Consider the following 23,360-nt stretch of genomic DNA (forward strand, 5'->3'; position numbering starts at 1 on the left):
GATGCAGAATGAGATCAGCGGAATAGAAAATGTGGAGTTAAAAAATGCGGGAGAGAGTTGGGAGGAAGAGGACAGAGCATGAGCAGAATACTACACAGGATGAGTGGTGAGACATTTACCAGGTTTAGAAAATCAGACAGGCGTTAGAGAGAGCTGAACAGACACTGTTACTTACTGGAGCGTGGACTCTTGTGTGGTCCGTGTTATCAATGAGCGATTGGTTGAAAACAAGACATTAGTGCTTTTGTGAGCAGGGACAAAACAGGCCAGGAGACACACAGCAAATAAACCGTACGTCCACATGACGACCAAAGTCATCAAAACAGCTGTTTATCTAGTTACCAGCTGTTCTGAATTTGCTCGACACTACTTAGATTTTTCCTCCATGCACTTCTTTAAATGTTTAGAGAGAATAAATCTGACTGGTTTATGTATGATTTGGTGTGTGTCTCCATCAAAGCCAAGCGAAACATCGACAAACAGGATGGTAACAATATTAGAAACAGTTAAACAACATTCATAAACATCAACATTGAGCTCAACATTGATAAGAAGACATCTTAAGTCAGATTGAGATGTTAGACAGTCAGAGCTACAGTATGGGTACAGGAAGGAAACACAGAGATGGGCTACACAAGCAAGCACAGGTAAAATAGTGCATATTTAGATACCCTTTTAATGAAACCACCACATTAGGATGCAGATCTGTACACACCAGAAACCTCAGAGCACTCACACATTAGCATTCTTTAAGGACATGCTACTAGAGTTAAAATGTCGCACAATTAGTGTGCTTTGTTTCAAAGTTTTAGTCCAAGGACTCAAGAGCATTTGGAGGACGGATTAGAGACTTTGAAGAGGAAGAAAAACTGCACACACACTGAAAACACTATCCAAATATTGCAGTCTCTGTATCACTTGTTGGAAAGTATTCTCAGTGACGGTGCAGGTTTGTGTTATTTCTGCTTTTCTTCCTTCGCTCATGCGGACCAGATGCATGCGTTTATAAGGTGGAATCATTATCAGCCTCCAACATGCTGCATCTCTTGCTTTTCACTGAGCAAATGCTGTCATGCAAGTTTCTCTGAGGTCGGCGGGGTCAGGCACCGCCGGGGTTTCATAGCTGACATCGGAGATGAGACCAAAACCCTCAAAGTTCAGAGCGTCCTCTCTGAATACCGATGCCGGCCCGGACGACCCCGTGGTATTCCCGTCTGCTCTATGGGCTCTGACAGGAGCCTGACCCTCAACTGGCTGAACTCAAACTAATGCACATCTCAACTTCTCTTTCTGCTCGGTTCTAATTCAAAAGAAAAAAAATGGCAAGGCCTCCAGAAAGATTAAAAGACAGAAAGCAAGAAAGTAGAAGGTACATAATGCGATGTTATCTTGTAAATCTTCCACATGCCCATGCAACAAACTGCGTGTGTCTCAATACACAGCGTGCACACAGAGCCAGAGGTCCCCACTCTTGTGCATGCACATGCATGTCCACCACCATCAACAATGCACTGTGCAAACAATCCCTGAGAGAAAAAAACAATCTATTCTGCAGACTGGAGACCTGAGCATTGAGAAAACAAGGTTATGTTACTTAATTAATCAAATTTTCACAGATTACAAATCAAATCCTGCGAACACTTGATTTTACTTCCTGAACCGCTTCTCTTGCAACAACATCCACCCACTGTGCAGAAAGCAGAAGTATATTAATGTAAAGGACACACCATGTTAATTTGGACACTGAGTAACCCTGTCTCCATAACAACAATATAAGCACCTCCCATCTTGGAGTGGATCCAGTAACCATGGAGACATACATTAGACTCCAATTTGAAGTAAATGACAGTGCTGTGAGCGGGCTGAGGCTCGATGGTAGATGTTTCAGTAAAGACATATCAGTAAGTCTCACAGCTCCAAGTACTGATTCTATCAAGATGCCCTACGTGACATTTAGGTGCACATCTTACACATCTGTGTTAATGACCCTTAGCTTCCATATATAACTGATCTGCAGGCTGTTGTTTTACTTTACTGCAGCAAATGATAGACTCAGTGTTTGCTGGAGGCTACAGAAAATTGTGCTGGCATAGTGGGTAACTCCTATATTGACAATCCAAGGAGGGACAGAGGGAGGAGAGGAGGTGGTCACATCACACAGCACTTACTCTGAAGACATGAAGGAGGACAACGGTCCGACCTCCTTCGCCTTCTGGAGAGCGTGCTTCTGGTTGAACGCTGCCTCTGCTTCCTCTTCGTCCTGATGGAAAGAGGAAAAAGAGGAAAAGATGGCGGATCAACCACAGCAACAGTGAGGTTGAATGATTAATATAATGCGGATGATGAGAGGAACTGATCATGATAGAGGGGAGGGGTTATCAAAGCTATGTAACGTTAAGTCTCAGTTTAAGTGTTGTTTTACATGTATTTTGCTGTTGTGTTTTTTTTGTTATTACCTTGGTAAGTTCTTGTGCATTGGCGAGGTTATCCACAGCGATGGCCAAGAAGACATTCAGCAGAGTGTCTGGTCACAGTTGAGTTAAGAACGGGGTCAAAGTGCAACCAGGCAGCCCTGACAAGACTAAGTGTAAAGACAAACATAGTGGTACTAGTACTGCAGCACCCACTGAGATATACAGATACATAATCAGATTGCAGCTACACTCAGTATACAGGGACAGACTGACCTATTAAGAAACATGTATCAGTTTAAGAATCTTTTTTTAAAAGATTGATAAAATAAAAACAACCATTAAGTGAAAGGTTTTTAGTCTTAAAGTTGCAGTTTCAAATTTTTCAATTTCATGCTCTTCGTGCTCATGCACGACCGACTGACAGTAACCAATAAAAATTGTAGCACATTTCCCAATTTAACCAGACGTCTACGGCTGGCTCCCTTTGTCATGGTTCTGATTTTCCTCGCTGACGGTCGTTTTCCTTTTCAGACTGTTTGCCTTCATCTGAGCGTCGAGTTTGTTTATTTTTCTTTGGATTTTCACTTATTTTTGAAGTTGTATCTGTAGTCATCCATCTTTTCTTTGTTTGTTCAGCCATAGTAGATTACTGTTTACTCGCAACACTTGCAGAGAGCGGAAAAGCAGCCGCTTAGCTCCGCCTACCCTCTCTGACAGACCAACCACTGCTGGGTGATGGAAAACGCGTCACTAACTGGGGCGCTGCTTGTGATTTTTTCCATGAATGTCGCCACAGACACCCAGTCTGTAATAATACTATATACTGCAAATGCAAAGGCTTTCATCAGTGGGCCATAGGCTCAATCACCATTGTGTTACCTCATTCGGCGATAGATAGTGACTTAACAGACATTTATTTAAATTAAAATGTTCGAGATTGTATCTTGAAAGCTAAAATAACATAGCTAACATAAAATATCCTCAATTCAAAGGAATATCGTCTTCTCCACTTATCAAATTACCTAAAGCTGGTTAAGGTTACCTACCTAAAAGGATGGCATGAAGAACTTTATACAACAGCTAGTCACAGCCAAGCAATCTGATTGGATAAGAGGCACTCCATGAGTGCTGATATAGAGAACAACACCACTGGGACTTTTCACTCTGTGTATCACTCCGCCTCAACCACGTGTTCTGTTAATTAACATTACAGCAGACCGTGTATGTCTACATTAATCAAGCTGGTACCTCTGAATCACACAGCAGACTCTTATTTCACTGGCTGATGATAAACGAAAACAAACAGATAAATGTACATAAAAAAACAGCTGATTTGTGGTAACCTGTACACACAGAGTGCAGGAGAATGTTTGGGTTGCTCGGCAACAAAAGTCCAGTTTCAGTTAAGTTGTGGAACTAGTTGAGTTGGTGGAGCAAAAAAGTCATCTGTTGTTATGACGTTTGCCGCTTGTGTAACTGTTGTATAAAAGCCTGCAGCCTCGTGCCTACGACCGAATCACAGCTGTGATAATATTCTGTACATCACTCCCTCTCATGTGATATTGCTTAGGTATATTGCATTTTCAATTTAATTCAAAGAGAAGCAGGAGGATACAGTTTCCAAACAGTGTGAGCACTATAAAGTAGATAGAGGACCACATGCCAGACTTCACTCCTCCTTGAGAGCGAATACCGTTGTACATCACCTCGTTCCAGTCCTCTCCGGTCAGGATCTGAGATAAAAAACCCACATCAGCACAGATTATCATCCACAAAACCATCACGAGCATCACTGTGAGTTCAGCAAATACTCTACATCTTCTAAACACTCAAAACTACAAATCCTGGGTGTTGTTATTCGCTGTAATAAACGTGTGCAAAGTAGAGAGAAATAAATTGTCAGGTTTATTTCCAGACCTGAAAGACGGTCATGATGGCTGCAGGGAAGGTGTCAAAGTTTGTCGGAGTGTAGTCTTCAAAGATAAACCTGTGAGAAAGATATGACACATACAGTACTTGGAAAAGCAGAGCTCGGTATACTTCATTTTATTTTTTCAGTCGGAGAGAAATCAATCCTCCTCCTCTCCTGCTGGCCGAATGATTTTTTTCTCCATGTTATCTGTATTCTAGAGGCCGGTTTGTGTCTACCTCGGCCAGCCTATATATAAATGACAGCTTGTGGGAAAAAGCCATCGACTCAGGGGAAAACCAGGCAACAATAGTGTCTGCGTGACAAAGGCCGAGTCTTAAATCTTGATTGAGCTCACACAGTCTCTCGGTATAATGAAAACAACAGCGAACAGGCCGCAGGACAATCTTTTCTCCCCTCAACTGCGTTTATTCAATAAAGAGGAAATCTACCGAACCATGAAGTCGACTTTAGCCTTGTTTTTAACGTCTGTGAATGCGTCTTTACAGGAATCCCAGATATGTGCACCCAGCCGAGTGGGAGAGATAAACAGTCTGTATTTTCTGGCAGACTGATTAGATTCGTCTCTCTGCCTGGGTGCTTCCTCGCTTTCCTCAATCTCTTTATGGAGCTCACACGGAGTGATGCACAGAACTATAAGCGTGAAGTGTTTTCACAAAGGGCTGCAGGGGACAATTTAAGTTTACCTGCCACCGAAGAGCTGCATGCCGAGGAGTGCAAAGACGAGGATGAAGAGGAAGAGGAGGAAGATGAGGGAGATGATGGACTTCATGGAGTTCATCAGAGAGACGACCAGGTTTCTCAGAGAGGCCCAGTACCTTGAAAGTCACAAAATATAACATTAATGCAAAGAAATGTAACTTGAATTTTAATTTTTTGGAAGATTTAAGGCGGACCTTCACTGTTTCTAACACTGTTTGCTTCTGAATCTGAAGGTGTGGAGTTGCCCTTTAATCATCCCAGGTTTGTGGCTAGCAGCTCAAGATTAAAATAGCCGTTATTAGCATATTACATGTGAATCTCCATGTGAACCGTCAATGTTTTTGTTGTTTTTTATTCAATATATCAATGCTAAATCAATGCAGTAATCAATATAAGGACTATATAACACTTGGTTGCAATATATGGAGCGACGCCTGCGAGCTAGTTCAGGCAGGCGACTCCAGCTGCACTGATTTCACACTTGACATGCGTCATTCTCCACAATCACCTGACAAACACAATCACCAATTGGCTGCTATTTAAGCTGCAAGATTTCTGGTCTCTCCCTCTGCTCTGTTATTGCCACCGCTGCCCTGCACCAGTACTGCGCTCATACTTTCAGCATCCCACCACCACCCCAGCATCCACCTGCAGGCTCTGGCTACAAGGTTTAAGATATTATCTCATCACTCCTCAAATTTATGCACGTAATATAAATTTGCGAGGAGTGATGAGGTCGGAGCCTTGACGCCAAACACAAGCTGTGTTCTGCTGCTGAAATAAATATTTCAAACTATCACAAAAGTGAGTTGTCTGCCTGAAATTTTCATTCCCTCAGGAATTTAAAAGTCCAGTGCATATACTTAAATATTTAGTGTGTAGTGTAGAATTGTTATAAGCTGTAAAAACTTGCAGTCTGAAGCACTTGGTGGCCTGCTTCTTAAATGTATGAAGAAAAGACATGATTTGAAAGATCCCCAATACAACACAGTAAAATATAGGATAATGCATGGCTGCTAGCAGGCCTGTTCTTTGTAAATTAAAGGAAGCATCTCAACAGATGGCAAAGAGTGAGGAAGTCTGCGGGACTAACTTGGTGATCTTGAAGATCCTCAGCAGACGGAGAGCACGCAGGACACTGATGCCAAAGGAAGTGCCAGGCCTGAAGAAACCCCACAGCACTTCAAAGATGCTGCCAACGATAACCTACAGAGATGCAAATAAGGATATAGATCTGTATTATATGTTAAGGTACATAAGTAATGGGGTCTTATAAAAACAAACAGAACAAATGAGTGTATTCTAACACTTCTGAGTGACAGAGGGAAGAGATAGAGAAGAAAGGATGATGCAACACAGACAGAGAGAGATGGAGAGACGGCTGAGGCAGCATAAGTTTACAAAGACAAGCAGTTTGATTTTGTGAGAACAAAACAAAGTGAAGGAGACAGAGTACTGACACTGCAGTCGAAGCAGTTAAAGGAGGAGTGGAAGTAGAGACGTGGTCCCAAGCTGTACATCTTCAGAAACATCTCCGTCAGGAACAGAGCGAGGAACAGAAACTCCGCATAGTCTGGAAAAAGGCAAAACATACACCCTTGCATTAATATGATCAAGCAACAACTTTCAGAGACAGACTGATGGAGCACTTCTCATGATTCAAGGAGTTACTGATATGAAGTGTGACTCACAGAGGAAGTTGGAGAGCCACAGGGGCTGGTTGTGGTGAACGATGGCCACACACAGTGTGTTTAGAGCCACCAGGCCCAGCACGGTCCAGTAGAAGGTTTGTGTCTTCACCACACGGCGGATGGAGATGCGCAGCAGGCGCTCTTTGCGACGAAAATAGGCCGTTGGACCTCGCTTGGCACTCCTGATACTTGCTCTGGCCATGGGGATGCCTGTGGGGAATCAGCAAGAGAAAGAGAGGGAAACAAAAGTGGAGACTGTTGTCTAGCTAAGAGTGCTGTTAAAGTAGGAGCAGGTTCCAGTTCTGAATCTTGAACTCCCAATGATGTGATGTTTATGACAAATATGCTTTTCTGAAGGCTGCAGCAGAGCCTTCTGAAAGATGCCTTACACGCTATGTGTCCATATTTATGAGCCTGTCCAGACTCCCACTCACCCACAGAGGAGATATCTCCATATTGTTCCTCCCCTGGTTGCCCCCGATGCACCACATCCATCCCCCTCCTCTTGATGGTGGTGGCTCTCTTCAACACTGCAGACAAAGCAGGTTGAACTTAAAAAATCCCAGTTCAAACTGTATAACCAATGTGTTCTTTATAATTTAAGGGAGCATCCTGTGACGTCAGTGACACAAAGCAGACATTTGGGCAACAAGAGCACAAAATTCATTCAGTTTTTAAGTGACTTTTAAATTTGTTTGTTAACGTGGCCCAAAAAACTGCCTTGTGCATGACCACCCTTACATTTAAAAACACTCAAAGGTAGACTCAGGCTGTATGGAAGTGCGGCATGTACTGTATCGTGAAATGAAAAGATAATAATGAAGCAAATGATGAGGAGAAATCACAGCGAGGATTATCTGCAAGCTAACGTCTGTGAGGTTTGAGCTGAGAGGGAGAGTCGAGCTCATTAACGCTACAGCCGAATGCGATAAAAATGATCATCTAATGTTAGTGTAATGATCCAAACAGCTGAACGAATACCTTCAGATGCTATTTTATGATCTCCATTATTGCAAACCATGCTCTGAGGCGGCTTGGCGGTCCATGCATTTTATCTAATTTGAGCTGCGTTCAAGTGCTGCCATTCAGTATCAGGGGACAGGACGTGCAGTGCACACATGCTGGAGTGAGAGTGATGTGGCTGCTTTGACCTTTCACACTGACTGATGTGTTTATGATTACCTTTCCTATCCCTTCCCCCACTCGCACCTTCCCGGCACCTTGTTATTTCTGAATCTTACTTGCGGTCAATATTTGCTTGGGGATTTTTTTTTTAATAAGCCACTGATCAAACACACGCAGAAACACACACATACATAAATACATATTGCTGCCATTTCACACACATACAGGAGTGTTTGCTAAAGGCAGGAACACTGAGTCCTGTCAACACACACGCACTCGCACATTACAAGCACATGCATGCTGCTGCCTTTTCAGACCAATGGTTTCTGAGGCAACAGCAGTGCACCACCTCTCTTTTTTGTCCGCTCTATCACAGCTTCTGCTTTCATTTCCTTCACAGCAGCTGGAGTATCTGTTTCAGTCTATTTTCACCTTGCCAAAATGTCCTTTCACCTCAAGCAAAAGAAACATTCTGAGCAAGAGACTTACCATGCACATTTGAGTGGCGGTGTGTGTGTGTGTGTGTGTGTGGTGAATGAGGTGGTGAAGTTGGTGAGGGAGGGAGCAGAACAGAGGACGGTTCTCACCATAGGCACCACCTGTACTCCACTCTGGGAGACTCCTGAGAGCTGCCAATCAATCAACATTTAATAAAAGCCCTGCCGGTTTAGCGGGGATGAAAGGTCAAAGTACATTTGAGAGGGTCAGAGCAGGCACTTAGCTGTCTGTGGGGCATCGTCATATTTAGCGCTATCAGAGCTTATTCTCTCTACGTGACATTAAAGTTGTAAAGAGCAATGTGACGGTGTAAGTGCACCACAGAACAATATATTCTGAGCTGACAGACTTTAGCCTTTGGAATTAAGTTAATATTTCAATTCTTTTTTTTTTCCAGCTCGGGAGTTACACTTTAACCTCACTAAGCGTCTCCAGCCAAGCTAGCAGCTCTGTGGGGCTGCAGGCACAACAGCACTTTAAGCTAAATGCTAACGTCAGCTAGCTAACAGGCTCACACTGACAATACTACGATTTCAGACAGCACAGCCTAATAAACACTGCTAGGCCAAAAAACATTAGCATTGACACTTTGCTAACATAGGTATGCTTATCCTTTTTACTAATACCTACTGTAGCTACATGCTAGTGTTAAGCATGTTAAGGATAAAAGTTACAATGTTCATCATCCTTGTTTAGCGTTAGCTTTTGCTAATAGGAAATAATTAGCTAAGCACAAGTCTGGTAATCACCAAATTGTTGCTGTGCTTTGGCATATTTGTGATTTAAGATGTTTTTTAAGCTGAATGCTAACATCAGTATACTAACACTCACCGCAACAATGCTAACATGCTGATGTTTATCATAATCTGTGAAGAATGCCTGCATGCTAACACTTGCTTATTAGCGCTTAGCAACAGCCGAGGCTTATGGGAACCTCATTAGTTTGATCATTAAGTGCAGCTTTGGTGCTGGAGAAAAAGTCAGGGAATCACTATTGGGATTCATCCTCTGGGGAACACGAATATCTGTTCAAAAAGTGTCGGACCAACCTTCAAAATAGTGTCACACATAAAAACACAGATACATATTTCAGATTCAAACAGCCATTTTTAAGCACATTTGCATCAGGTCTCCATGCCAGCATTATTCTGATCGAGTTAAAGAGAGACAGAATGTAAAGCAGTGTGAGGATAGCAGAAAGACAATGTGCACAATGAAACCTTTCCAATATGTTTGGATATATATATTTGCTGACTTACCATCGAGAGCTGAAGGTCCTGGATTCTTATTCTCCTCAGCAAGCATCACTTCCTCTGGGAAGACACACCACAATCAGAAAGGAGCAGATGGAGAGAGATATACTGGCAGCTTTTGTAACTATATTTATTCAATTTTCGAGGAAGAAAAAGCTAAAAGAAAAAAGTCCTATATGTTCAACAATTGACAGGATTAGTCTTAAAACTGTAAGTGAAATATAGATTCTCCTTTTCTTATCAAATCCTTGGTCTCCCCGACGCTAACTGGGACTAAAGCCACCTGCTCTGTCGATCCAGGCCCTGTAGCCGTTGAGCTCTCTCTCAATCTGCTGTTGGCGTCTGAGCTTCATGAAGGCCCTGCGGTTTTCCACCCTCTCCCTCTCCTTGGCAAATTCCCTACAAAACCAAACCAAACCACATAATCATTTATTTACTCTTTGAGGAAACAGGGATTATAGTCACACAGACAAATAATGCCTCTTGGAGACAATCAGCGGGGAAAAAGCTCTTGCTGTCTTGGACAAAGCTCTTCTCATTGTTCATTCAACCACAAAATGAGCGGGGAGGAGAGAGAGGAGAGGAGAGACAGCACTGCAAAGGAGGTATCTTCTTCCCCACTGTGGAGATAATGACAATGGGTCGCCAATTAACCTTTCTGTAAAACGAATTAACTTGTACAGACTTAGACACGGTGTGCTAAAGCAGCAAGGTTTGGATTGTCAATGGATAGTCACTCAACCAGCCAGTGAAAAACAAGTTACACTCTGTTTACTGTCTTCCTGGTTAGCCTGCCAGGTTCTTAGGAGGAGAACAAAAACATCTGACTGAATAGTAAAAGACAGTTTTAGTTACTCTAAGAATGTGTGCCTTCAGTTGTTGCCTTGGGAGAAACTGAAGGCTGAGTGTGCAAAATCTGCAAAAACATTCAGTCTATCTCGACTTGGCCCAAAGCTAGTGGTGCATCTGAGTGATCCCTGTACGCTAAGTAAGACTCTTTTCCCCTGTGGTACATAAGGCTACTGTGACGAGGTAACAGCACGGGTATAAGCGTCTTTGGAGTCAAATATTTTCAAAAGAATCACCAACAAGCTGACATTGAATGGCCAGCAAAGTGGTCTTTTTTATGGTGACCACATCAATCTTCTTGTCAAATGTGCTTTTTGCAGGACATTTGCAGGACGATGATAAGAAAGTTTTGATGCCAGTATGAGTTTCAATGCACGTCCATCAAATCTAAACATGTCCCGCAACTGCAGTACACCATGCTATATTCACCAAATCTTGTCTCTTACAAGTACCACATTAATACACCATTTAACAAATCACAACTATGAGGCACTGAGGATAGGTCCACAAGTTGTGTCCGGGAAAGTCAGCAGGAAGAAAGATATTTATTTTTGGCTGACCGTTGGGGTCAGCCCTACACATGGATCTGTGTGTGACTGACTGAGTATCTGAGTAACTGACTGACTGACTGACTGAGTGAGTGAGTGACTGAGTGAGTGAGTGACGGTACTTTCATAGCCATAGAGAGAGAGAGTTGCGACATTGCTATGGTGGATCATGGAGCATATTTGACCTCCACTGACACGACTCTCTGTCTATACGGCTCTGGATACGTTGTTTGGGGAGCAGGTAGGGCTGCTCCTCCGCTGTCCTCACCTACGTCCGCACCTGCTTTCATACACGTTCTCATCGGTCTCATATGGACATTGCCCACAAAAGCGTTGACCTAATGCAGTCAGCCACATAATAGGTTTTGTAAAGACACAGACTTTACTGGGGCACGCAGGTAAAATTAAAACAATATGAAGTCCAAGCTAGCAAAGCCCAACAAATCTCCATCAAAAAAAGCTGAACGTGAACTCCACAATAAAATGATGAAATTAACTGGGAACCTACCCAGACAGGACTCCCAGCACCAGGTTCAGGACAAAGAAAGAGCCGATGATGATGAGAGGGATGAAGTAGAGCCAGTTCCAGTTTGGGCCCAAGGCATCGTCGGCCTGAAAACATCAAAATGAATTCTAAATTCAGTAAAATACAAGAGAGAAATGGGATACAAGACAGAAATACCCAAGTGTAGGTGAGGCTCCAATCATAGTGCAGGCGGGCCATCGAACAGAGACATAGTGTGTATTGATCTACTCTGGACTCACAAAGAGTGTGGAGGAGAAGCTACTGTATGAAGTGGATATAGAAACAGAGTATGCATCTCTACTTTATTTAACAGCACTCGGGCCTGACTAAGATTCTGTGTATCTATTCAGTCCTGATTAAAGTCTGTAGGTCAGCAGTCGTGTTTCAGATGCAGAACAGCACATCGTCTGTCCCTCCCTTCCTCTATTCCTTCCTGCCTCCCCCACTGTTCAGCAGTAAAGCTCATTCAGCAGCACTTTAGGCAACGTAATACAATCACTCTGTCAAATCTTCTGCCTTCATCCCTCTCTCTACAGAACTGAGAGAGCAGGCGCCCGACTGCAAATTACACCCTAACAGTTTATTTGACACGTAATACTACAGGAAGTGTCTCTCTGTCTATCGCTTCGTTTCTCTGCAGAGACTGAGACTGCAAGTAGACTCCTATTCCAGATGTAACAAGGCATTGCTGAGATATCTCATTCACAAGAACGGGATGTATGTGAGGTCACAGTGGCCTTGACCTTTGTCCTCTGGCCAAAGGTCAGTTCAGTTCACCCTTGTGTTCAGGTGATCCTGATTTTACCATGTTCAAAAGAATGGGACGTAAAAGAGAAGAGTGATTTTCCAGGACATTATGATGTCACAATGAAGTTGACCTTTGACCTTACTCATTTTATTTCATTAAATATGTTTGTAAAATTGTGTCATAATAAGTGTAAGAATTATTATTGTTATTGCCAAAAATGCTTTTTAAATATTACAGTGACCTTGACCTTTGACCCCTGAGCACAAAAATCTAATCATTGACTCCAACAGGACATTTTAAAGTACTCTAAAGACTTACGAGACCAAAAATGTTGCTTAGAAGTTTATGATAAATTCTGTGTTTGTCCTTCAGGGAGAGTTGCGACGGTGTTTTTTTCAATCCTATTAAATCTTTCCTTAATCAAATTTTGCACAGCTTCTGAGGAGTACCTTGAACCTGGAGTAGTGTGTTTGAAAATGGATCAATGTATTGACCCTGAAACACTGAATAATTGCTCCAAAAGCTTTTAGAAACTCATCCTTCACATCTAAGGCAAGTGTCCACGCAGCCTACATGAGCAGAATGCTGATGTGTCTGCACTGTGTTTGTATCCTAACAGGATCTTGTAATTCAACTGCAACCAAAGTGTGAACATGATTTGTTGGATGGTCATGAAGGCAACAGATTTATATAATCAGCAAATGGTGCAACTGGCTGCCACTGCTTGCCTCTCTGTCTGCACACTGTCTGTGTGAGCTGGCCTCTTACACTCTGACAAAGACACTTATAAGGCACGCTGCAGCATTATGTCTGGTTTCAACACTCATTATTTGGGCACACACCTCTGTGAAATGCAACATGACACTAACAGTGGTCTCCTGTTTTCTTTTGTGTTACTTAATGTATTTAAAATCCTTTACCCTTAAAGTATTGCATAAATACAATATAATTACTGCTCTGTGATGTGGACACAGAGGATTTTATGATGTCAGTCAAGCACGATGATAAAATTACACATCGTTGGTCAATGATGCAATTTATCTAGAGGAATAGATTGTAGACAGCAAAGTAGCTTCTCCTGATGTTTATAATCATAAAGCAAAAGTTTTACACAATCAGTAATTTTTCATTTGCAACAGATTCTGGAGAGTGCCAAATTTCATAACCAATACTTTGTGGTTATAATCTTTATTTAGGTTTTGCAGCAAGATGCAGCAAGCTATAGCTACAGTTTATATTAAAAATGCCAAGCAGAGAGCAGAGCAGGAATCAACATAGCATTTTGCAGTGTTAACGCTAAAATAACTACACAATAACCCCCCTCCTAATGTTCTCAAACCACAGGCAAATTGACAGATGAGGCTGCAGGGGTTGCAGGCCTCCACCCAGCAACCTCTAGTGAGCTGGAACCAAAGCCTCTTCTGTTCATTAGGCTTAATGGAGGCTAAATTGTGGCAAAACACTTGTACACTTCAATAATTTGCAGCAATCAAGGCGAATATTCTGGGTGGCACATGTGAGGGAGTATGTGTGTGTGAGGTGGCTCACATTGTAGAGTACAGTGGTCCATCCCTCCATGGTGATGCACTGGAAGACAGTGAGAACAGCAAACAGGATGTTGTCAAACTGGGTGATGCCGTCGTTCGGGCCGATCCAAGTATCGATGCAGGTGTATTTGGGCGGACACTGCCGCACGCCGCACGGGAACTCCAACTCAGAGGAATCCACTGTCTCATTCTCTGAAGAGGGGAAATAGAACCAAGGTTCTGAATGAATTAGAGTCAAAGAGGATATAAAACCATCACTATAAAAGCAGTGCCTCTCTGAACAGTAACATGACCTTTCAGTGACAGAAAAACTCACTTCAGTGTGTCTGTTATCTATCGGCCCATTCAGCTTCAGAGTGACAGGACGAGCCGGGAGGTTAATGACAGCTCTGAATGTACAATGAGGTATTGTAGCGCACCACCACATTGTTGATTTTAATTATACGGGACAACATTGCCTGTGTGGTTTGATCAAGTCTCCAGGTGCAGCCTGGCAAAGCATTGTGTGTATGTGTGTATGCATTTGTGATTATGACAACAGAGCTATTACTTAAAGACACACAGCCAAACACACACATTAGCTGTACACACAATCAAATCAGAGACAGATAAGCTCAGTCCTGACTCTTCTTTTCCCCTCCATGCCATCAGCGTGTGACAGGTGTTGACACAATTCCCTGTTTTTAAGTGCAATTCAAACATATTATCATACATATTTGACACATACTGTACAGGTCTACATATGCTTCACTTCATATGCAGCGTGTACCTATGTGCTTTAGAGAGGTATGCAATGTGTGTGTGTGTGTGTGTGTGTGTGTGTGTACCCAGTATGCCTGGCTGTGGTTCACAGGTTTGGTGCAGTTTGCCGCTGTAAAACTCCAGACCGATGATGGCGAACATGAGGATTGCAAAAAAGAGCAGCAGGCCGATCTGCAGCAGAGGAACCATGGCCTTCATGATGGACTTCAGGACTATCTGCAGACCTGGAAGCAGAGCACATAGGACCAGGAGAGTTAAATAGAAAACACACTTTATACAGTACAGGTTTCTGAAAAAATATAAAGGTTTATCTGGTTCCAGCTTCTCAAACTTGGATATTTTGTTGTTATCTTTGACTTTTATGATTGTAAATTGAAAAACTTTTTCGACTCCTGTTTCAAAAAAAGCAATCTGAAGATAATGACAAATTATAACTCAGTCCTCAATAGCACGTCAACAATTGGTGCAGCAGCTAGGTTGTTAACAAACACTGCTCGTCAGTCCCGTTTCACTCCAATTCTTGCCTCCCTTCATTGGCTTCCAGTAAAGAACAGAATCCATTTGAAAATTGTATTAATTACATACAAGGCCCTGCATGGCCTACATCACAGAACTACTGAGTCCTTATGCTAGTGGCCGTCCTCTCCGATCATCTGATCTACCCAAGAACATTAGGTCTGCAAAGTCTGTGGTCTGTTTTAAACTCTTTTCTTTAGGTCAGAGTTTTCATAAATTCTGTCCGTCTGTCCCTGCCTCCTGGCCATGTTCATGTATGAATGTAAGCTGGTATGTGCGTTTTATGTATATATCTATGTATGCCTGTCTTCCTCTTTGGGATTTGACTCTTTCCTGTAAGTGAAGCGCTTAACTGTGTGTTTTAAAAGGTGCTACACAAAAAAAGTTTTTATTATATAAACAGCATTTTACAAACCAGAGAGTTAATTTATTGATTGTAAAAGATAATCAGCAGATGGATCTGTACAGAATAATCTTATGGCCTGAATTTAACATAGGAAAAAATATAATTACATTATTCAACATTTAATTACAGTGTACAGGATTTTCTAATGACAGCATGTTTTCACTCTCATACGTATCTAGCTATGCAGACAGTTTATGTGTTTAGAACATTCAACTGAAAAAGTAGTCCCACAAACCACCACAGATAATCATAAGAGGGGACACTGAAGTCTAAGAAGCCATTTCCCAAAAGATGGTCAAATACCACCAACACACCCTTCACTGCCAGATGCCATTATTACGTTTTTTGCAGCAAGTCCCTATTGCAATAAAAAGATATGAATGTTATCATGTGCGGTACTCACTTGGGATGCCTGAGACCAGTTTGAGGGGTCGGAGTACTCTCACTGCCCTCAGGGTCCTTAGGTCCACTGAGATGTTCATGTGTGCGCCTGCTGCTGCCAGGATCCTACAGAGGTGACACAAACACACACACACAGAGGTTAACACACACAGACACACACACAGAGGTTAACACACACAAACCCACACACAGAAGACACAGCAGAATCATCACTGTCTCGCAGATGCACATGAATGCTGAAATTTTACGCTTTACAAACTCACACACACACATATGCACACTACAGTCATCGCACACAGTGGGTGAGGACGGCTGCAGTGCTTAGATATGGAGTGAGAGAACATGAGGGTCTCGGAGAAAACAGAGAAAACAACAGGGATGTTTTAGGGGCTTTTGGCTGTTTCTCTGTGTGTGGGAGGACGGCTGTGACAACTGCTATTTAGGAGGAGAACAAAAAGAGCAGCTCCATCAGGGAACGGCAGGACACCCTCAGGCTGAGGGACACAAAGCTCACGGACAAACACATGCTTGGACACACACAACACAAACATATCGACCTCTTATCTGCCGCACAGAGTCCTTCAAAAGTTCCTTTTTTACTTTGTCTGGGTTTGTCTCCTCTATTCTTCCGGTAAATACACCTCTGTGGCCTTCAGCCCTCAGACTGAAGAGAAAAATAGAAGCATTGTGTGTTGATCTCTCCCCCCTGCTTCCTCATTAGTCTGCCCTCCTGCTTCTCTTTGCTCTCTCCTCTCTACATCCTCATATCTTTCTCTTCATCCATAAACCTCCCTGCTCTTATCTGCCTCTTTCTCCGCATGTTATTCAACCTCCCTCCCAATTACACTTGCACCTCTGACTCCTTCTCAGTTTTTTGCGTTATCCACTGACCTTGACACACATTCATTCCCCTTTTCCCCTGGATGCCCACTGTGAGAATGAAAGAGGGATGGAGGAGCAATGAAAATGAAAGAAAACTAGCAGAAGGGGAGTTAAAGAAACTTTTTCAAGGAGAGGATGGAGTTCCTTTTAATTTCAACATATTAAAGTTAAAACTCTTTTAATTCACTTTGATCAAGAAGAAAAGCCAAACTCAACAACATATTAGGAAGAAGGATTTTAAAGGTGAGGGATTGCAGCACTGCAAATAAGATGGTTTCTATGTATAACAATGGTAAAGATTGTTCTTTATGTGCAGTAATTCGCTCAATACAACCGCATACTTGATCATCACCCAGCAACAAAGACCCAATTACATTCCTGTGATACTGTGGTGAGAATAAGTCCCATCTACAGCGTTAGGAGCCACAGAGTGTCATTTAATTAACAGAAGAAAGAAAGAGAGAGACACTGAGGGGAGAGAAGAAAGAGACGGATTAAAATAGCTCGTCATCATCCACACAAATATAGAAATAGAATTATCCTCATGAGTTTCACACCTCTTGCTATCCCCCGCTGGATTTCTGTCCTTTACAGATACACAGTTTTTTTTAATACTTTTTGTCTTTTCCCCTTCCCTCCATCACTCCCTCCTCTGCCTCTCGACACCTCTGTCATCTCATCCCCCACTTCCTCCATCTCTCAATCTTTCTCCAGACCATTAGTCAGTCCTGGCTGCTCTTTAGTTGTTATGGAGACTAGAGGACAGAGGGTCTAAAAATGGCTTCCTCATTTACTCCACTGTTATTCTGTGGATGTCCTGGGATCTATTTTTTCCAACGACTGTTTGCACAAAGGACACAGAGGCTGTCAAAGTCGGGACGAAGTTACGAAATTCATTCCTTTTTGCAAACATAAATGATCTCACAGGGAATTTAGAGTTCTGCTTGTTTTGTTTAACAAGAAATTTTATGTATTCATGTCTGCAGATAAGAAAAAGACACATTTCAGTTTGAAAGACGTTTCCTTCCCAAACTGTGGCTTTTTTGTGTCTGCTGTCTGGTCGAGAGGTAAATCTTACGGTATCATCAGCATCATGGCAGCTACTGCTACAGCCTTGTTTAGATGGTTAGGTGAATACAGGGGGCGCCTTCATGAAAAAAAGAACTAACTAAATGTAAAGACATGTCTGTTTACGTACTGATATTTGTGCTTTAAAGGAGACACTTATGAGTGTGCGGTAAAGCACAAGTATACATGAAAAGCTGTGGTGCTGTCCATGGTGCTGAAGAGGATAAGGACTTCAAGTTACATCCATCCATTCAGCCATCCATTGTCTGTTCAGGGTCGTAGGGGGGCTGGAGCCTGTCCCAAGAGACAGGGTACACCCAGGACTAGGCGCAATTTAAGAGTCACTAATTAACCTAACAAGCATGTCTGTGGACTGTGGGAGGAAACCGAGGTACCTGGAAGGAACCCACGCGTGCACGGGGAGAAACTTCACCCTTCATCCGAACCCGGATTCTAACCGGGAACCTTCGCTAACCACTGCACCACCACGCAGCCCTGACTTCAAGTTACACTGTTTTGTAAGTCACCTTATACTTTATATTTTTTAAGAATAGCATGAAATATATAAGGGAAACATGATTTGAAGCTATATCGACCTGGTACAATGTAATATAACATTATGAAACTTTAACCCAATTTACACCGGACTTACTGAATTTTGTGTCCCTTCTCCTCAGGTGTACCTGGTATGGTGTGAATGCCAACCAGCAATATGAGAGGCCCCCCTCTCTGCTCTCTTCCCCTCTCCTCTTGTAGTCAGTACTTCAGTTTGTACTCTCTTACAAACAAAAATTAAACAATCTTTACTTCCTGTTTCAAGACTGATTTTCATTGACCTCTATCCTCTTCTAGGTACTGTGCACTCTCAATCAAAGAAGAGAAAGAAGATACTAGGTACCACACACAGTGCAGGCATAAATGATAAATATTTAATGAATTCATAAGAAGTTATTTCCAAAGAATCAAATAACCTCCACATTTCTCCATCACGGTGCTTTGCACGCCACAGCCGTCTGGACACTGGCTCCCTCTGAACGACAGAGACGAGGAAGGTGAAGGTTGGCCACAGAAACTGGCAAATAGAAGTCAGGCGAGGGAAGCACAACACATGGCTGATTTGGCACAAATAAAAGAATTGGCAAGTTTATTTCCTCCCTGTAGTTTCCCTTCTCCCTGATGTGGGACTATTTATGTGTTTTTTATTAGGTTAGGCATATTTTATCATTTGAATGGAATGACTCATTTGGTATTGAACACAGTTTTATTCACAGGAAACTTAAGGGATCAAGTTGGTGCTGAGGCGAAAAGCTGAATCATGAATGAACACGGGGTGCGTGTGTTGGGGTTTTTTGGCAACTCGGATTTTCAAAATGGATTTTATTACTCTCTACTATTCCCACATCTCTCTCCCTACCAACTAAACCTGATAGTCAACAAATGTGTTGTGTTACGGTTCTTGTGGTCATATAAAGAGAGGGTCTTGGGTTTGTGTGGGCTGAACCCTGGTGGTCACTCTGTTAACTGATCCCAGGAGTAACACACATCTGACAGGTTCCTGGTGTATCAACAAGTTAATAAAGCCATGTTAAGTCCCCGGGAGCTGTCACACATAAAAACACTGTTGTCCCCTCTGTGTGTATGTGAGGTGTGATGTGTGATACACACTGTAGTGAAGCGAGCTGACGCCCTGGTCAGATCTGTCAGCCATGATAAGCGAGTAACAATGACACACCCTGCAGAAGTGACAGCTCTCTGCTGCGTGACAAATCTGTCGTGACACCCGTCACGCCGCGATACTGATCGCGTGCTCCATGTGACTTATGCTCCATGTCACTGTCAAGCTGCTAAATAATATGATGTGAGCTCACCTGAACATTGTAATGATATTAATAACAGAGAGTGTGTTACTCACACCTTGTTGTGCTTCTCAGATCAGGAGTCGCAGCTTAGTTTTGGTGTAGATGTTATGTAAAAGACAGCATGTTTCTTTAAAATTATGCTCTGATCTTTACTTTGAGCCTTGTGAATCAACACAAATTTTAATCAAATGGATCAAACAACCTTAAAATGAGGTTGAGAATGAGAAATGAGCTCTTAATAGATTAACACTGTGAAAATGCAGTTTGTGGTGGGATGACAGAGCTGCTTCGTAAGTGTTTGCAAGCCAAAAACCATATATATATATATATATATATACATATATATATATATGACAAGCATAGGAGGTATATAGAGCACAGGAAACAGCTATGTGGGTGTGACAGTGCTTAAGGTGTCCCAGTTTGCCAGCATGTACAATTTTAGTGCCTAATAACTGTTTAATCTCCATGAAACACAAAATTATCTATTACAAGTCAAAATATCTGCAGTGAAAAATGTTATTTTTGGAAGATTTCTGTTGTGTGAAGAGATACCAAATCGTGGTGATGAAGACATTAAACTTAAACAGTTGCCTTCTGCGGGGTTTTCCACCCACATAAAGCAACATACCTACAGCATACAGTCATTAAACTTTCACTGAGGATAATCCAGCAGCATTACTTGCACTATATTGCATCAGGAGGAAAGAATCCAGCAGCACTAAGCAGTTTGGATGAACACACATCATGAGAGGGTTTAGCTGAACTGGATAAAGACTGAGAAAAATCATGATTTGTTGAGCACGGATATTATATGCTACAGTATAACACCATGCACGTCCGCCAGGCAACCCTGCTCGCTAAATTCTAACCACATTTAAAAGTACTTTGATGCAGGGGACATTTTCATGTCTTGAGGACATTTTTGGCACAGATTTGTGACATGTGTGGCAATGCAGCTCCTCTCTTTCCCCAGTCGCCCACTTTCCTCCTTGTTCAGGGATTAATCAAATTGTTGTCTATTTACATCTTGTGTTCTAGTAGATTCCTCGACTGTTGGTTCTGCTGCTGATATCATCCAATGCTTTTGGCTCTACTTAGTTAATTCATAATTGGATGGAGATTCTGCAAGTCACAAGCTGTGTTAAAGAACATTTTAAAAACCCTTAGCCTCAGGGCCACAATCATCTGTGTTGATAATATCAGCAGAGGGGAGATGACTTGGCCGCTCTGTCCCTCAATAAAACAGGTTGTTGACAGAACTGCTAAAGTTAACTATAAATACTGTGACTGTACATTTGGAGTTGTTTTCCCGAAAATAATATATTCTGAGTTGATTAAAGAGGAAAGTTTAATGTTTAAATATTGATTAAGTTTGCACAAGCAGAAAAAGCACCGTACTTTTGCACCTACTCTACTCCACACTGCAATCTGACCTCTGTGTATCTGCAGAAGGAAAGTGGAACAGACTATTCACATATCTGGACTTTTTTTCTTGAACCATACTTTATGTAGACCTGCAGGATGATGAATTCATATAACTGCTGTGGTGGCCCACAGTGCAGTGGGTGGTGAGCGTACAACGGATTGTCTTGACAGAATAAGAGATTGTGTGGAGCAACTCCTACAGCACTGCTCTGGTTGGTTTAGTTAATATAAGCCTCTCTGCCTCCCACAGTGTGCTCTCTCATTTTTAACTCCCCCCTCATCCCTTCTACTCTCTCTTTTTCTGGAACACACTCAGTGAACCCCCAAACATACACACAAGATGCTCAAGTTGTTACACAAGATCAAGTGTTACTGCTCCTTTAATCAACAGCCTGAGACACTGGCCTGAATCAGTTGAATATCAGCGTGCATGTTGGTTTATGTGTCAGTTCGCTAAATGTTTGCTCTTTGGCCAGGCTGAATAATTGATTTGGGTATATGATTTATTAGCCATCTGTTAGAGGAGAGAGAGAGAGGGAAATGTTCATTTACTACAGTGAGGAGATGAGTTGTTTGCACACCAACAAAAGTTCACATACACGATGTAAACCAATGTCAAACTGAAAATCACAATGTTGCGTAATCTTATAACCAAACAGCCTCCATACTGTTTGTTTATGTTACTAAACCTGATCACAGGCAGAGCGAGAACACTGCTGATTTACAAAGTCAAAGGTTTAGAACAAAATGAAGACGGAGAAAATCAATAGGAATAAAAAGGCCTGGAGAAGTTCTACTTAGAAAATATGATTCACATGGGGGTCTGAGAGGAGAGGCAGTGTAGGAGAAAGTATGCAAATATATATATTAAAAAACAACAACTTAAGAGTAGCAATATCACAATATAAAAATAATAATAAGTATAGCCGTTACAGTAAGGTCCTTGTTATAGACTTTTAATAGGTAATACGATTATTATAAATCCTTATACAACAGTTGGTTCTGACCAAGTAATTTGACTGGACAAGAGGCATTCCATGAGTGCTGATATAGAGTACAACATCACTGGCACTTTTCACTCTGTGTATCACTCCGCCTCAGCCAGCTGTTCTGAATACTGTTAATGAACATTACAGCAGATCGTGTTCGTCTACACTGATCAAGCTGGTACCTCTGAATCACACAGGAGACTCTTATTTCACTGGTTGATGATGAAATAAAACAAAATAAATCTGCGGTGACCTGTAGACACAGAGTTCGGGAGAACGTTTGGGTTGCTCGGCAACAAAAGTTTGTTACTTTCATTTCTTTTTGCTCGAGGTCATGATGTTGTACTGAATATCAGCACTGTCGTAGATAACATCATCACAGCAACAACATCACTCTTGTTGATATTGCTTAATTTTAAGATGCCTATTTTTTATATTAAGATTATGCAAGTCATAGCCACATATATATTGTTAGATTTTTACTCCTTGACACTTCAAAGACTGCCTAAGAATCTTTTAACTATAATTAATAGCATTGAAAAGAAATGTAGTGATTATTTTTGTTGTTTTATTCAGATTTATACATATAATGTTTTTTTAGCAGTCGACGTAGTGACTGACAGTTAATGTCGGGTTGACTTTTGCAAGATAAAAGGAAAGCATGGTGCCTTATTAAGGTTGATTAATCCTTTATCAGATAGGTAAAGTTGTCATTCTACTGTAGAATTGCCTTCAGTATAAAATTATTGTTTATTAAAATCGTTTTTTATTGGTAATGATAAATGTCACGCAGGAAGCCCTTTTATAATCTTTATTATACTGTTGGGTAGAGTAGTCCATATAAATGTCCTCTAGGAACAGTAGCTGTTAGATGGATGCAGTGTTTCTCTCTGAAATATGAGAGACTTTCAGCCACTTCTCAGGTTTTCTTTTTCAGATACTAGTCTGGAAAACCTCCAAAGAAAACACAGATTAATATCACATTTACCACAGTGTTCTCTTTAAATATAAAGTTATATATTGGAGCTCCTTTTGGCTCGGGGCAATGTTTTGTCTCTTGCGGACAATGACAGCCAAATGCAACACACGGCTTGTTGGCAACTCTGAGGGGAAGCGCTGCTCAGTGCTGACTCTGTTCTCAGGAGATGTTCTCAGAAAACCCTCTGTCATTTACCTGATTATTATCTTTATTCTATATTATTATACAACTTTTTAAA

At 41.8% G+C, this 23,360-nt stretch overlaps 1 protein-coding gene across 1 annotated transcript in view; it reads right to left on the reverse strand.

Moving 5' to 3' along the window:
• Positions 1-23,360, reverse strand: part of LOC138607405 (voltage-dependent R-type calcium channel subunit alpha-1E) — an 88,079-nt gene that overhangs the window by 18,804 nt on the left and 45,915 nt on the right. The window contains exons 5-19 of the mRNA XM_069679996.1: positions 15,919-16,022; positions 14,659-14,817; positions 13,833-14,023; positions 11,519-11,622; positions 9,897-10,012; positions 9,620-9,673; positions 7,172-7,267; positions 6,738-6,947; positions 6,507-6,619; positions 6,140-6,252; positions 5,031-5,162; positions 4,332-4,401; positions 4,030-4,147; positions 2,457-2,524; positions 2,169-2,260 (exon numbers count right to left, since the gene is read on the reverse strand). Of these exons, the coding sequence (XP_069536097.1) occupies positions 2,169-2,260; positions 2,457-2,524; positions 4,030-4,147; positions 4,332-4,401; positions 5,031-5,162; positions 6,140-6,252; positions 6,507-6,619; positions 6,738-6,947; positions 7,172-7,267; positions 9,620-9,673; positions 9,897-10,012; positions 11,519-11,622; positions 13,833-14,023; positions 14,659-14,817; positions 15,919-16,022 (1,740 nt within the window). The remainder of the gene's footprint in view (positions 1-2,168; positions 2,261-2,456; positions 2,525-4,029; positions 4,148-4,331; positions 4,402-5,030; positions 5,163-6,139; positions 6,253-6,506; positions 6,620-6,737; positions 6,948-7,171; positions 7,268-9,619; positions 9,674-9,896; positions 10,013-11,518; positions 11,623-13,832; positions 14,024-14,658; positions 14,818-15,918; positions 16,023-23,360) is intronic.

This window comes from Semicossyphus pulcher, unplaced genomic scaffold, assembly GCF_022749685.1.
Source record: "Semicossyphus pulcher isolate SPU_LCO1_2020_fin unplaced genomic scaffold, fSemPul1.0.p SCAF_4, whole genome shotgun sequence".
Taxonomy (NCBI): domain Eukaryota; kingdom Metazoa; phylum Chordata; class Actinopteri; order Labriformes; family Labridae; genus Semicossyphus; species Semicossyphus pulcher.